The 16,683-nt window shown below is 41.2% G+C and overlaps 1 protein-coding gene across 3 annotated transcripts in view; it reads left to right on the top strand.

Annotated features, from left to right (window-relative positions):
• Window positions 1–16,683, top strand: part of SPTBN1 (spectrin, beta, non-erythrocytic 1) — a 143,380-nt gene that overhangs the window by 82,392 nt on the left and 44,305 nt on the right. For all 3 annotated transcript variants that reach the window (XM_011996523.1, XM_011996522.1, XM_011996524.1), the window contains exons 3-10: window positions 3,570–3,743; window positions 7,595–7,686; window positions 8,982–9,062; window positions 9,451–9,566; window positions 12,773–12,885; window positions 13,667–13,854; window positions 14,843–14,960; window positions 16,176–16,334. In XM_011996523.1, coding sequence (XP_011851913.1) covers window positions 3,570–3,743; window positions 7,595–7,686; window positions 8,982–9,062; window positions 9,451–9,566; window positions 12,773–12,885; window positions 13,667–13,854; window positions 14,843–14,960; window positions 16,176–16,334 — 1,041 coding nt within the window. The remainder of the gene's footprint in view (window positions 1–3,569; window positions 3,744–7,594; window positions 7,687–8,981; window positions 9,063–9,450; window positions 9,567–12,772; window positions 12,886–13,666; window positions 13,855–14,842; window positions 14,961–16,175; window positions 16,335–16,683) is intronic.

The raw sequence follows: 16,683 nt of genomic DNA, 5'->3' as shown, positions 1-16,683 counted from the left end.
ATTGACTCCAGATGCAGCCTCTACTAGAGGCGGAGTGATGGGAAATAGGAAGGAGAGAAGGATGGAGCCAGATGGGTGAGGGCACGAGCTTGGTGTTGGTACAACAGATAATAGAAACCCATTGTGTGTGTGTGTGTGTGTGTGTGTGTGTGTGACACACCGTGGACCCTTGAACAAAGCAGGGGGTTTAGGGGCACCAACCCTATGCTATTGAAAATCTTCCTATACATTTGATTCCCCCAAAACTTTTAATAGCCTACTCTTATCAATAACATAAACAGTCAATTAACATATTTTTCATATTGTGTATATTACATTACTGTAGTCTTAAAGTAAGCTAGGGAAAAGAAAATATTACTAAGCAAAGGAAGAGAAAATATATTTGCTGATTCATTAAGTGGAAGTGGATCATCATAATGTCTTCATCCTCGTCTTCACATTGAGTAGGCTGAGGAGGAAGGTGGGGGTGTTGGTCTTGGGGTAGTAGAAGTGGAAGAGGCAGAAGGGGAGGCAGAAGAGGCGGGCATACTTGATGTAACTTTATGGAAATAACACAAGCAGTCTTGAATGATTGGAACCCTTGCAACAAATTCAGTTTGTTTTCTGGTACTGCTTTTACATCCTCTTCCTCATCATTTGTCATCTTTTTGGAGGCACTCATTTTCATCAGGTCATCTTCCGTTAATTCTTCTGATGTGGTGTCTGTTAGCTCTTGTATTTCTCCAAGATCCATATCATGAAACCTTCACCCTTCTACCTTTTTGCCATATCCACAACCTCTTTCATAATTTCCTTCATTGGCTCTGTCCTAAATTCTGTGAAATGATGTATAGCATCTGGACATCATTTTCTCCAGCAGGAATTTATTGTTTCAGACTTGATGGCTTTCACAGCTTTTTCTATAACAATGACGGCATCTTCAGTGGTGTAGTCCTCCCAGACTTTCATGATGTTCTCTCTGTTGGGGATTCTATTCCATAGCATTGACAAACCTTTCCATAGAGTTTTGTGTAGTAATGAGCCTTACAAGTCCTTATGACCCCTTGATCTAGAGGCCGAATTAGGGATGTTGTGTTTGGGGGCCAGGAGACCATGTCAGTGCCTTCAGTGTTGAACTCATGGGGTTCTGGGTGGGGGCATTGTCTAATACCAAAATAACTTTAAAAGGCATCCTCTTACTGGCAAGGTACTGGGAGACTTCAGGAACCAAAGCATCAGTAGAACCAATTCAGAAAAACAGTTGTCACTGTCCAGGCCTTCTTTCTGTACAACCAAAAGACTGGCAGCTGATATTTATTTTTTCCCTTCAAGGCTCAAAGGTTAACAGCTTTATGGATAAGGGCAGTCCTGATTATAAACCCAACTGCATTTGCACAGAACAGTAGTTAGCCTATCCCTTTCTGCCTTAAGTCCTGGTACTCCACCTCTCTTTCTCTTACTAGGCTTTTGTGGCATTTTGTTCCAGAACAGGGCTCTTTAATCTGTGTTAAAAATTTGTTGAGACAGATACACTTTTTCCTCAATGATTTTCTTAATGGCGCCTGGGAACTCATCTGCTGCCTCTTGGTCAGCAAAAGCTGCTTCTCCCAACTCCTTGACATTTTTTAAGCCAAACCTCTTTCTGAAATTGTCAGACTGGGAGCTCTGTGAATCTTTCCTGGTTCTGAGGGCTACCCAATTAAAAATTAATAGTCATACCATCCTTTGCTGGTGTTACATTCTCCTTCACCTTCGTATGCCTTTAAATTGTCATATGATAACTTCACTTTTTCTCAAATCATATTAGTCTTTAGGTATGCCTCTCTTATGGCAATCCTGTACTCACATAAAAGATGCATTGTTAATTATTTATTTATTTGTTTATTTTTTTGTAGAGACGGGTTTTGCCATGTTGCCCAGGCTGGTCTCAAACCCCTGGGCACAAGCAGTCTGCCCGTCTCAGCCTCCCAAAGTGCTGGGATTACAGGCACGAACTGCTGCACCCAGCCAAAAGCTGCATTTTCAATATGAGATAAAAAGATATTTCACAAAAAAGTGGAAGGTCTTTACATCTGCTGATGTAGCTTCAGGGATGGCTTCACAAATTTCCTTTTCTTTTTTTAGTCTTCAAATGGTGGGCCACCACAACTGTGGACCTCAATCTACAACACATAGCAAGCAGTTCATCCTTTTCTTGTAGTGTCACGACTTGTTCTCTGCTTCTTGAGAGTACTTCCAGCTTCACTAGTGACACTATGGGTCTCATGATGTTAGTCAAGGTTTACAGTATTGCACTAGACACTGTGAAAAATACACAAGAACTTTTACTGTGATACCCAATTTACTAGAGAGACCATGTGGAGATGATTAGCATCATAGGCATTTTAAGTGGGCACTCACAATACTTGAGCTCATTGCAGTAGGAGTTAGAGATGGCTCTGAAATTATTATAGTAGTACAGTATATACCAAGATTTAGTACTGCACAAATGGTGCCGTTACAATCTGTATTTGTGTGTATGAGTTTTGATAATTTTTAATTTTATGACAGATTTGTATATATTTTGTGGTAGTAAATGATAAAATAGACTACCATCTACATATATTTTATGCATTCATGACATACCTTGTTCTTAATTTTTTCTGATATTTCTAGGCTAGGCCGTTCATCTGAGTCTTTTCAAATTGTCACAGATCTCTAAAAAATTTTCCAGTGTATTTATTGGAAAGAATCCATGTATAAGTGCATTTGCACAGTTTAGGTCCAACTAAAGGTCAACTGTGTGTGTATATCTAGTACATTTATATAGTAGATGTGTATGTACTTTTACAGTAGATGTATATATACTTTTATAGTAGATAGTATGTTTTATACTAGATGTATATATACACATAGGCATTATCTAGTCTCTCTCTCTATATATTTTTTTGTTCATTTGTTTTATTTAAAATGTTCACCTTCCAAAGGCCTCTTTTATATTTTGATAAAACTGGGTAAAAGGAAAGGAACATTTGGGGTATTTAAATTGCACTACACTCATTTTTTCCCCTTTTCCCCTTCTTTTCTGTAAGTTACACCTTTTTACTTAACCTTCCCCATCCCTCCACACACAACCACCACTTGGAAATTCTTCTGATTTGATGGCTGTGTTCCCTGTTTTCATTTTGAGCCAACCTTAAGGGTTGCCAGCAGGTGGCAAACCTATTTTTACATTCCAAGTAATCAAAATCCTCACAGGTGTTTGTCATGCAGCTGCAAAAAAATTGTATGGATGGCGGCAGTAGCACTGAAATTCTTCATGAAAATTGGATTCTCTCTTCCCTGAACTTAAACAAATGCTCATTTGTAAACTATATAGCTCCACAATTAATCTCTAAAGAGAAATCAGTTACCATCCCGTTAAGTAAACTTTTCTTCTGTGGCTGTTAGGTAAATACTGTCCTTGGACTTAATGAGTACACGTGTTTGTTAATGTTCTGCTCCGAGCAGGAGAGCATCGCATGAATGGGCACGTGCGACTAGGCAGTAAGTCGGGGTTCATCTCTACTCTGTTGAGTGATGTGTCTCTGCCTCTGCTCTCCTGTTTCTAGCCTAAACCCACCAAAGGACGAATGCGCATCCACTGCCTAGAGAATGTGGACAAGGCCCTTCAGTTCCTGAAGGAGCAGAGAGTCCATCTTGAGAACATGGGATCCCATGACATCGTGGATGGAAACCACCGGCTGACCCTTGGCCTCATCTGGACCATCATCCTGCGCTTCCAGGTAAGAGTCTCTGCCCGGGGTTGCTCAGAACTTAGGCTGACCTCTCAGAGGTATGAGCATCCTTGTAGAGCCGGCCTCTGTGTGTCAGAGGGATCAGGAAGACCAGGTTGAAAGCATGTCTCAGAGTCAGTTGTGTCATATCCAGTCCTCAGAATTGAATGCTGCCTCGTAGGCATGTGTAATCTACTACATCCTCCTGCAATTGTACTAGCCCCTGATAATCTTAGCTCTCCTGTCAGACACGTCTCAGTGGCCCAGGGACTTCTAGACTGCATCCCAGCCCACCACTTTGCTGGCCCCTGCTCTAAATGTCTGGTCTCTGCTGCTTGGCTCTCAGGAGCAAAGGTATAAGGATGTGGCCAGTGCTAGGTTATTAGCTTAGACTGCCTCAGCTTCACTCAACTATGACATGTGTTACAGAATATTTTTAGGCAAAGCTGTTGAGGGTTATGGCGTGTGTGTGGGCTCCATTTTCACCTTCTCATTCGCTTTGGATGTGAGGAAGCAATTTGCAGGAGGAAAGTACAAAACGCTTGTGTTCCTTTGAATTGATGATGATTTTACGGGTTTTGTTATACTTGAGGAGGAAGGCTCTAAGTATAGAAGTATTTTAAGCCAGAAGGTACTCTCAAGGTCTTTTTGTTCACCACTTTCACTTTATGAAGAAATTGGGGACCCAGAGAAGTTTGAAACCTTGCCCCTGATGACGCAGCCAGCCAGGGCTATAGGGGGCGCCTCTGACCCCTTAAGAGAGGGCACTCATTTTGGGACTGTGCAGCACTACGGGTGTGATTATTGGTTCTTTCTCCAGGCGGATGCTTCGTGCTCATGCGTTCCAATTAAAATTGGAAAGGCAGGAACAACTTTGTACTGTAGTGTCAGGTTTCTCTACAAACAAATATTCTAACAGTCCTGTCTCCTCAGTGACTGTGTTCTCTTGCCATTCCTTCCTGTTCTGCCCCTTTAATAAAGATCTGCTTGATTTTTCTAGGTAAACAAAAACCTCACACAAAAAGGAAAAACGAAAAATCAAATTATAGCTTGCTTTGTTTTCTTATTGAAACTCTGAAATCAGCCTGTGAACAATCCCTTTTCCTTCTCACTTGCCCTAGGATTGGGCTTCAGATAGTGTCCTGAGTATATATGTGGGAGGAAGGGGTAGGGGACTAGAATGAGTTACAGGAAGAAACAGCTTCCTGACTGGCTGGTTCCCAAGCTGGCTAATCATCTGATGCCATTGGGAAACCCTCTTAATAATTCAGGTTCCCAGGGCCCAGCCCTAGTAATTCTAATTAAGTAGGTCTGAGGAGAGAACTGTTGTTGAAGATGGTACAACATCATTAAAGGAGTTAATTACAGCAATCAAGGACATTTTTTCCCCGGACAGAACTCTTATATTTCTGTCATTTAGATCCTGAATGATTTGAAAATAGAGTAGCCATTGAATCCACTAATTACTGCCCTGTGTCTTATGGCAACAGAGGTGAAATTATTAGCAGGACACTCCTCAAGCTTCACCCCAGTTTTATGGAGTAAAATGTTGTATTTCTCTTACCTTTGGCCTGCAGTAATCAGAGCGTGGACGGGCATCCTGACTGGGGGCTGTCTTGAGAGCAGGTCAGCACCCAGGTCAGGGAGCTGGCACACACAGCCCTTTTCAGGATTCTCAGCGTGAATTGCGTTGAGTCATTGACTAGTTCACTTCCTGCCAGTTTGCCTATTCCTATAATTCAACTTATAAATGCTGATGTGTATTTTCTCCCTTTCTGTTGCAATGAGAGGCATAGACTGCTAATGTTACCGCATGGCCTGCAGTGTTAGTGTCTGACATGACTCAGCTTTCTTCAGCAGCTTTATTAAAACATTACCTATTCTACAAAAATAATATGATTATGAATCAGCCAAGGCCCAGTTATAGATATCTAGCATATCCACAAGGATACTTGAGGTATCCTTGTAGATACATAGGGTGAAGCTTCCCTGTGTATCTACAAGGGTCTCTCCTTCCCCCAGCTCCTGAATATACGGTTTTACAAGTTCCCAGTGTGTGTGTGCGTGTGCTCTCACTGCTACCAGGATATGGCCTGACCTGTATGTGTATAGAGGTGTCCATTAAATACTGATGATGACACAGATTTTTATAATGCTGCCCCTTTAAAAGAGAGTAAAAGGGCCAGATACAAAGTGGTTCATGCCTGTAATCCCGGCACTTTGGGAGGCCAAGGCGGGTGGATCACTTCAGGTCAGGAGTTTGATACCAACCTGGCCAACATGACGATACCCTGCCTCTACTAAAAATACAAAAATTAGCCAGGTGTGGTGGCACACACCTATAATCCCAGTTACTTGGGTAGCTGAGGCAGGAGAATCACTTGAATCTGGAAGTCGGAGATTGCAGTGAGCCAAGATCACACCACTGCTCTCTAGCCTGGGCTGCAGAGACTGTCTCCAAAAAAAAAAAAGTAAAAGGTGGTGAGAAACTGGAGTGGAAGTCTCTGAGTTTGCCTAGTTTAAATAGGGAGCTGTCTTCATTTCAGAAGGGTAGACTTCGTTTCCATATGGACAAATCTGGAAACTGATACCCTTCTTCGCACAGAAGCATAAGAAAGCCAATGAGTTACTATGTGACGTTGCAGCCTGACTTTCCTGGTGAGCCCGTCTCTCACCCCTTGAGTGAGGGTTCTTCTTCCACATTCCCTTTCTGCACTTGAGCTAATGATCCTAATATTAGAGACTGGGGTTTATGCAAACTCAGGCTTCACCTTCTTAACACAATTAAAAATAGAGAATTTTTTTAAAATGTAGTTGTTTCAATTCCCAAGTGTTTTTCCTAGTTGAAAGTTTGTAACTTTTTAGTCCTGTATTTATATATTTTGTCTTCATTCTCTCTCTCTTTCAAAAAGAATTCTGGGAAGTGTTTGTAGATTGAATGGAATGAAGGTTGTAGGGAGCATGACAAAGCAGAGAAGCTTAAAATGGCTACAGCTGGAGGTGATGAATGGACTCCTGGCCAGCACCATCCACTCCTGACTCCATTCCACATTTTACTGTACAAGAGGAAACCTTCATATAGTAGACAAAAGTGTATTTGGAGCATTGGTCTAAAATTACGTAGCTGGCAGTTGGCGCCTAATCTAAGAACTAACATTCATGGACCCTTATGAGCTCTGCACTTCATTATATCATTTAAGTGCATAACACTGCTGTGAAATTAGCCACTGTCATTATTTCCATTCCTCAGATGGGGAAGCTGGGGAACCTGCCCAAGGGCACATGGTAGGTGATGGAGCCTGGATTCACATACAGGCAGTCTGACTTTGGTGCCAGCTGACCAGGCTTTGTTTATAATGTTGCAAATATGCTGCCTCTGAGCGGCTTATGAATGCACACCATGGAAGCACAGCGCTTAAGCACACACTTGCTCTAATGGTTTGGAAATGGTGCACACAGTGCCCTCATCAATGAAGGCTGCACCTAGTGTGGAAAATGTTTACTTACGAAAAACCGAACTCAGTATTTTTCTGGGGGTCTGATGAGATTCCAGATACACTGTGTGAACCACTGTGCTTGCTTCTCACTGGAAAGATGGGCTGTCTCAGGGGTAAAAATGACCTCTGATAGGTGCTGGGAAGTCCCTACAGCCTTCTGTCTGTGCAACGTAGAAAACCTAGTTCTGGTTGTGTTTCTGGTTGTGCTTCTGAAGGAAGCAGTTTTCATTCACAGGGTAGATCGTCTGCAGGACAAGGCTTTGATCTCCAGTTTATTCTTTATGTATAGGCAGACCTGTTCTTCAGTGGCTCTTTGAGACAGCTGACCCATCTATTTGTCTAATATTTCTTTGTAAATCTTAGATCCAGGATATCAGTGTGGAAACTGAAGACAACAAAGAGAAGAAATCTGCCAAGGATGCATTGCTGTTGTGGTGCCAGATGAAGACAGCTGGGTGAGTGTGAACGCAGAGGGTATTGGGGCTGCTGCTTCCAGGACTGAATTCCACTGCAGTCATCACTTAGAAGGTGTTGACAGGTATCTTTTCCACTGCTTCCATGGGGAAGTCTTGTTAACACATAAGCAGTTGATATGACTTTTCAATTAGCTCTCGGAATGGAAGGAGTTCTAATTTATATTTTAGACCTGTCATGTCTTCATAATCAGTTTCCTTCTCTTTATTAAGGAAGCTCCAAAGAGCATTATATTTTGAATTTGAAAACCCTGGAAGCATGTTTAGGAATCATATCCATGATATTTTAAGAGTACAGTTGTAGGTTTTCTTCATCCTTTAATTTCTGTTTTGGGGAGCTTTCTTTGCACAGTAAACATTAGCATAACCTTGTAATATTATCTGTGTCAGTTTCCCTTTGATTTTTTCATTGAAATTTCATTGAAGCTGTTTTTAGAGAACCGCACCTTTTTTGTTGCTCACTACTGTTAGGACTCAATTGATGCTAAATCTTCGAGTTCTTAGCAAATTGGTTTAAGGTTCTAGGTACTTACTGAGACCCAATTTTAGGTTAATTAGATTTACTGTCAGAACTTCTTTAGGTATAGACATAACTCTAATGAACATGAATTCAGAATATGAAAATCAGAACTCTGTCCATTATGAGAGCTAGCTGAAAAGTGATCATGTCTATAAAGAGCTTATGGCCTAATAAAAGGGTCAAGTCAGGTATGAACCTTTAATCAGCCACTGATATAAAGTTATTAATAGTCAATATAGTATCGAATAGCTGTTTCATTATGGGTAGGTTTCAAACATAAATTTTTCAGGGATTTTTCATCCAATTAAGTGGCATATGGAAGAAAGAAAGCTGAGTGTCACATGAACAGGTAGTCCCACTACTTCTTGTCCCAAAGTAACGTGTGACAGGGGACTGCAGGTCCTGGTGTCTTTGTAGGTACAGTAGAAAGCCAGTGGAAGCAGAGGCCTCACAGATGTCTAGGTTGTCGTCACTTTTTCCTAAGTAAGAGTAGTGTTTTAAATCTACAACACAGTTCACATGTTTTGTGAGATTGAATTACCAAGCAAGAAAAACCACATGGATGCATGTTTTATTTTTATTTTATGGCAAGCTGGAGTTGATGGGATTTTTGTTCTGACTTGATTGTCCTTAGTGATATTCACTGCTTTAGGTTTTACAATGCTTACAGACTTATTTATTAACAAAGCACTTGGCAAAAGTATAAACCTCCATGTGGTAATTGTGTTGCTTTTCCCTTCTGCTTTGTCCTTGGCAGGTACCCCAATGTCAACATTCACAATTTCACCACTAGCTGGAGGGACGGCATGGCCTTCAATGCACTGATACACAAACACCGGTAAGTCCATACAAATCATCCTAGCAATTGTGGGACAAAAGGTTGCTGTCCGTCCATAGCAGGTTTGGGTGACTTTCCCATATCCGTTGCCTTAACTGCTGCACCATGGTGGAAATTCCTACATTCCATGTGAGGAAAATATGGGAGAATATGTAAATTCTTCCACACAAAATAAACAGGTTCACCCTTAATCTTTCTTTTTTCTTAATAAACTTTGAAGTGTTTATTCAAAAATCAGGTTTCATTGTTTGATGATTCCATAATAGTATATTTTAGAGTTTTACTCCACTAAGTGGTGATTTTAACCTTTTTGGAGTAACAGTCATGTTTCATTGGGCATATTTCTTTTCAAGCCATGATTTTTGTTGTGTTCCACTATTCTGCACAGGCCTGACCTGATAGATTTTGACAAACTAAAGAAATCCAACGCACACTACAACCTGCAGAATGCATTTAATCTGGCAGAGCAGCACCTCGGCCTCACTAAACTGTTGGACCCCGAAGGTAGGGACTCAAGGGATAACAGGTGGGATTTGTAGCATCTGTACTATCCAGGTGTTAATGTAAAATCTGTTTTGTGTCAGTATGTTTCATTTGTATGGCATACTTTGGGAATTATCAAAGGAAGAGCTTAGTTTTGGTTATGGGAATTTTTTGAGGATTTGTGGAAAGGATGACACTCAAAAAAGGCCTTGAAAGATGAATACGATTTAAACAGAGTCTGAAGGAGAGTGTGTGCAGGCAGAGCTACTAGCATGAGCAAAGGTGCAGAACCAGGAAAGAGGAAGGTGTGTTTGAGGACTAACAATTCAATGGGAATGGTGGTTAGGGTAATAGTGTGGATGGGATCCCCACGGGGCAACAGGCAACAGGGAGTCATTGAAGGTTCTTAGCTGCCGTGCTCGAAGTAGAAAAGTAGAAAACCTGGCATAGGCTCTCAATGAATGCTTGTTGGCTGACATTTATCTGAAGGTGGCAAGCAGGTTGGATGGGGATGGGTGGAGATTGGAGGCAGGGGCCTTGTTACGAGGCTGTGCTTTGCTTGTGAGCAAGTAAGAGTTTAAATGAGGAAGGCGTATTTGTGAAAGGGGAATGGGGGTGGAAGGAGCAGCAGTCACAGTCCTTTCTTACAGATTCATCCCATTCTCTGCATGGAACTAATCCCTCTTTACTCTGTGAGTCCCTGTGTAACTTGGAGCTGACCTGTGTGGAGCAGTCCCCCAGGTTGTATCTCCCTTACTTAACAAAATCCTAATTCTGGGTTTCATTTCAACGTGAGCTCTCATAGGAACTTTTTCTAATTTTGAGAAGCATTTAAAATTTCAGGATTTGTTTGTAGTGCTGAAGATTTATAGATCCTCTCAGCTGTGAACAAATATTAGAGAGGAAAAAAAACCGTGTGTATGTGAGTGAAAGTTTAAAGTTCTTTTAAATATAGAACAGGAAGTTTAACTCCCCAAAGGCAGATCAAGGTCATGAGGCCTCCAGGCAGGCTTCTTGCTATTTTCCAATGCATCAGATTCGCTGATATGTTGGTTACAGGAAGTTGAGATAAAATTATCTTTGTACTAATCCATTAAATGATTTCTCAATATAAACAGAAAACTAAAATTCCTTGGGTTTCAATAAATCTTCATGCTTAACCCCTGTCTTACTATGGGAAGGAATTTTTCCTTACCCCACTTTCTTTGTGCTTTGATAAAGAACCTTTTTTTTTTTCCCCTATCACAGTGACAACATTTTTAATAACTTGCTCATTAGTTAATCTTTCTAATCACCACCCAGTATGAAAAGGGGGATTGGTGTTCCCCAGATCACAAAACAAGGAGCTAAAACTGGCAGCTGATTTCACTTTTGTCCTGTGGTTTGATCTTGATTATTAGTTGTCCGGGACCCCAAAGAGCATCGGTTAAAATCTACTTGTAGACAAGTTAAATAAAAAGTTTTGCCTTCTCACTTCTTTGAATTTTGTTGACATTTTGTGTTGATTAAATTGGATACTTACACTGGCTTTTTTTTCTGGCTGTCCTCCAGTTCACTCTCCTTTGTGCATACTTTGATGGGTTGAGCAGACACAGGAGCCCTGGGTTAAGGAACAGTAGCTATGATTCTGGCCCTCACCGCCACTGGCTGCCTAAGTGACCCTGGGCAGGGAGCGTGCCAGCAGTGCGTCCTAATGTTCTCTTGTTTAAATTAAGAGAAACAATTTTGCTCCATACAAGGCTGTCAGGGGTGGCAATAGGAATGGGGGTGTATGCATGAATGTATATTGAAAAAGAGCCTGATGATATCTGTTAAGAGCTGTCCTGTGTGTTCTTTTCACAACCTATCCCAAGTTGAGTGCTTTACTCAATATTGCCAAACTTCAAAGACTTGCCATTTTCAGTTGTTTGTTCCTTCTCTCAGTACCTATTTATTGACCACCTGCTTTGTGCAGGACAGCACAGCAGGAATGTGGGAGGTGGAGTGGCTTGCCAGGACAGGCTTCTACCCTTGACAAGGACTGAATTTTGTAAGGCAAACAAAACATGCATAAAAAACCATAACCTGGCAAAAAGTGGACTATGCGTCCATACGAAGTCCCAAGGGAATAGAGGAGGGAGACAATAATGTCAGCTGTAGGGATCATAAATGGTTGTATTGGGTGGTAACTTTTGAAATGGACCTTGATGGATAGTAAGAAAGTTACAGGATCAGAAAGGCCATTTCAGACAAAGGGAAATCATGAGTAAAGGAAGTCATGTTGGAAATTATGTGGTATGTATAAGGAATGGTGAATGGTCAAGTTTGATTCAGAGATACAGTGCTAGGTGCAGTGGCTCACATCTGTAATTTCACCTACTTAGGAGGCTGAGGTGGGAGGATTGCTTGAGCCCAGGAGTTTGAGGCTGCAGTGAACTGTAATCATGTCACTGCATTCTAGCCTAGGTAACAGAGTGAGACCCTGTCTCAAAAAAATTTAATAAGGAATACTGTAGCTGAGAGGTAGGACGCTATAGAATTTAGGAATGTCTAGAACAATGCTTGACACTTAAATGAAGCGTGGTGAATATTTGAGAAATTGATGGAAAAAAGGAAAGGAAAGTTATAGCCAGATTCTAGAGGACTGAAGCGCTTATACTTTATTCTTCATACTGAGTAATTTTGAGCTAGGAGGAACTGTTCACAGCTGTGCTTCTGGAAGATCAATCTGGGTGCACTATGTGTAAGGAAATCAAGTAGTAGGGAAAGCTGGTGGAGGGAGCCATTGTTTCAGGGCTGGTTATGTGATAGGATGGGTCTGAACCATGAGTCACAATAAGGATTCCACAAATAAGGGTCATCCCAACTCAGACTCAGTGACTAGCTGCTGGATACTGGTAACAAGAAGATAAAGATATCTAAAGACTGAGTGACGTGGGGCGGTGCTGGTCCTGTAGGAAGAAATAAGAACTCAGGCAGAGCAAACCCAGTATTATGGTAGTAGGGCAGGGAGAGGAACTGTGTGTCTGTGGAAGGCATTTCATGAATATTCACGTAATAGGAAATCGGTGAGATGGTTTCACCCTCATTATCCTCGTAATTAATGCACTGATGGCAGAATGCTCAAGTACAAACATGAAGACCCTGCACCATTCCGTGTTGTCCAGCAGTCGTTACATTCATTCCTGCTGCCTGGGTGGGGCACAGTAGCATGCAGTACACTGAACAAAGTCTTCTCTGGGTTACAGACATCAGCGTGGACCACCCTGATGAGAAGTCCATAATCACTTACGTGGTGACTTATTACCACTACTTCTCTAAGATGAAGGCTTTGGCTGTTGAAGGAAAACGAATTGGAAAGGTGAGCTCATGCCAGTTTTGTGAGTTGTGAAACATAATTAAGGTTCATTGAGCCCTCATTCTCCCATGCACTCATAAAATTTGCCAATAGCAATTTGTAGTGGGCTCTCCGGATGGTAGGGAAATCAGCGGAAGCCTCTTCATCCTGAAGGGTAACAAGAGGTGGGAGAGATGGCCACTATATTTAGGAAAGGATTTGGGGGCTAACTCAAACCCAGAAACATCCTTCTCCTCAACCTCTCCAGGAAACTGGGTATTGGAAATCTGATCGAGTTGGCTAATGTCATGGGTGTGACATCCTACTTACCACAGTTGAAAAAGTCCTAGCATCATGCTTTTTACTTCTCATTTGGCGATGTTCACCTACCATGTTTTCAAAACACCTCAGACCAGATGACATTGTCCTCTCAATGCAGTGAAGTAAAAAAGTAATGGGCATTTATGGGACAGGATCAAGCTAAATAGAGCCCTTTTTGTTTCTCTAGGGATTTCAGATGTTAGGCTACAGAAATCATTCAGAATCTCTTTGCTTGGGGGTTGGGAAGTTACAAAGCCAATTACAGTTAGGCTGTCATTGCTCACAAATAATCAGTCTAGGTGCCTCTTAGCAGATGGTTCCTTGAGTTAAAATGTTTGTGCCCAGGTGCGGCCGAACTGTTTCAGAGCCGGCCAAACTGTTTCAAAGCCGGTCATTTAGTGTGTGTGCACTCGTATAGGGTTGCAATCGTATTTAACTTATGGAGCGACATGATCTTTTTAATTTTTCTATCCCTTGTTTACAGGTGCTTGATAATGCTATTGAAACAGAAAAAATGATTGAAAAGTATGAATCACTTGCCTCTGACCTTCTGGAATGGATTGAACAAACCATCATCATTCTGAACAATCGCAAATTTGCCAATTCACTGGTCGGGGTTCAACAGCAGCTTCAGGCATTCAACACTTACCGCACTGTGGAGAAACCACCCAAGTAAGATGCAGATTATAGTGTGTGATCATTAATATGGAAAGACACATCACTGTAGCCAGCCAACCCTGTGTTCTGATTTCTGTAATCTCATCTCTTAACTGAATGCCTCTCAGTAGCATGTCCTACTCCTTTTCATCTGATTCTGTGTTGCTGAGATTTATGATAGATCATGCTCTCTCTGAGCCCTTCCCAATAGAAATGTACCACTGACATACAGGATATATGAGAATTCTAAGAAATGGTACGAGTCCTCAACCCCTTATCCAAAACCATTGTGCCCAGTGTGTTTCAGGATTCCATAATTTTGGGATTTTAAAAAAACAGCACAGCTCATATGTTGTATATTACAAGACCCCAGATGGGACTAAGGCAGTAGCCCATAAGCCCAGTAGGTGTCTGTAGCAAAATGTGTAAATATTCACATTGCATTAAAGACAATAATTTCATAACAGTTCAGATCAAGTTTTGCAACCCCAAAAAAGTTTGATTTTTTTTCATATCTTTTTTAAGTTCATAACTGTTGAATAAGAATTGTAGACCTTATCTAGTGCTTACCATAGTTCCAAAGTCATTTTTTTCTTTTCTGAAAACGGTTGCATATACCTTGGTAAGGTCTCTGAAACCCATTGAAAATTACATTAGGTAGACATTTGAAATAATCTGTGTTGAGTGCATTCAGCTACACTGAATGAATGAAGTAAGTCCGTTGTCCAGGATTTAGGGTTTAAAGCTTGACTGAAGTGAATACAAAGATTATTGCATGCCCTTGACACCCTCAAATATAAATGTCAGCAACAACAAACAACTACGAAAAAATTCCACAGTTTGGTATGTTTCGAGGTTTGTAACAGCCAGTGAGCAACCTCCTGATGTCTCTTTGACATACATTTCACGTAAGTCAGACCAGAGTTAAATGATTTTTAAAATGCATGACTGTGTGAAATTTTTTTTTCTCCAGTAACAAATGAATGTTTTCCCCTGTGTTTAGATTTACTGAGAAGGGGAACTTGGAAGTGCTGCTCTTCACCATTCAGAGCAAGATGAGGGCCAACAACCAGAAGGTCTACATGCCCCGGGAGGGGAAGCTCATCTCTGACATCAACAAGGTAAAGTGGATCTGGACTCTGCATGGGCCCTGACCTCCTGGAGGCTTCAGGTTCTATCAGTATGTTTCAACTGCTAAGAGGACAAGAGACTGGAAGGGGCTGTCCCCACCTGCTGAATTGACAATTGGCAGCTGGTGCTCAGGTGTGGCAAAGGACCAAGCAAACAGTGGTACCGGGCTAGGCTGCTGGAGGCTTCGGGGGGTAATGTTAGATTTCATCAAACCAGCTTTGGCGCAGGCTATACACCTTGCTACTCAGATACATATCACTTTACTTCTCATCTGAGGCAATTGTTTGAAACATCTTTAAATTACAGAAAGGAGAATTGAAATTTCACGTGTTTGGAATCATAGTGGTTGTGGGGCTTAGGATGTTGGCTTCTTCCATTAGAGAAGCTGTCAAATAAGCAATTTTAATCATCATGCCTGTTATGCCTGCAGTTACAGAAATTCACAGCAGGCGTTATTTCCAACTAGAAAGAAATTTGAAAATACTAGAACTCTGGTCACTTGTACACAACTACATTCCTTTTTGCTACTCATTAAAAAAAATTTTTTTTAATGGGAGACAGGGTCTCGCTGTAGCTCAGGCTAGTCTTGAACTCCTGGCCTCAAACAATCCTCCCACCTCAGCTTTCAAAGTGCTGGAATTACAGGCATGAGTCACTGCATCTGACCCCACTTAGATTCCTTTGAGTGGAATGTTCGATCTTTTTTTTTTATGTGAAGAAATACGTTTCATAGGAATGAATTTAATATGGACAGTGGGTCAGGATTTTGAAAGAAATTTCAGATGTGTAAATTTTTTTAAAGTGGCTCAGGGTGGAATGAATGAGAAATTCATATGAATTCTTAGAAAAATCATGTATCTTTTTTATATGATCAAAGCTATTTAAGATAATTTATTTCCTCTTAAAGTAAGAGATTTATGATTTACTTATATTGCTTCATATCTACAGTTTTGTTTTCCAAGTACAACACAGAATCTTTAGATTTAGATGACGGAAGAGCGTTCCCATGAGGATACACTGAGAGAAAAACCCATTTTTTTCCTCAAGGCTTGAGAGTCAATGATGGTGGGAATGGGATTTCCCATTCAAGTTGTCAGGTCTTTTTGAGAAATACTAGCTGTTGACTGTAGCCACGGAAGTTTCCTTGAACACTACAGGAAACTGTTTGTGTTTGTGTGTGTGTGTGTGTATTTTCATTTTTGTAGGCCTGGGAAAGACTGGAAAAAGCGGAACACGAAAGAGAACTGGCTTTGCGGAATGAGCTCATAAGACAGGAGAAACTGGAACAGCTCGCCCGCAGATTTGATCGCAAGGCAGCTATGAGGGAGACTTGGCTGAGTGAAAACCAGCGTCTGGTGTCTCAGGTTCTGCTCTTGACATTATTAAAAAGACTGTTCCTGGGGTAATCTAGAAACACAGACATATGCCAGGGGCATAGGGCCAGAGGACAGCTGCTTATCGACATTCGTTATTCTGGAGGAACTGTCAGGTCACCTTGGCTACTTCCCATGAAGAGGATGTTTATAATTTCTATATATATATTTCTGTTTATCTAACTTTTCATAGATGTGGAAGCAGCTCAAGCAGAGTTTGTTTAGAGCCATTGAGTGTGTGTGAACTGTTCACATTTATAAGTTCTAACAGTTTCTCTCTTTTCTTTAATCTTTGACCAACTAATCCTTTGAGGCAGTTAGACTGGTTGTGAAATAAGCA

The sequence above is a fragment of the Mandrillus leucophaeus genome, unplaced genomic scaffold, assembly GCF_000951045.1.
Source record: "Mandrillus leucophaeus isolate KB7577 unplaced genomic scaffold, Mleu.le_1.0 Scaffold518, whole genome shotgun sequence".
Classification (NCBI taxonomy): domain Eukaryota; kingdom Metazoa; phylum Chordata; class Mammalia; order Primates; family Cercopithecidae; genus Mandrillus; species Mandrillus leucophaeus.
This window is presented reverse-complemented; position numbering and strand designations above follow the sequence as displayed.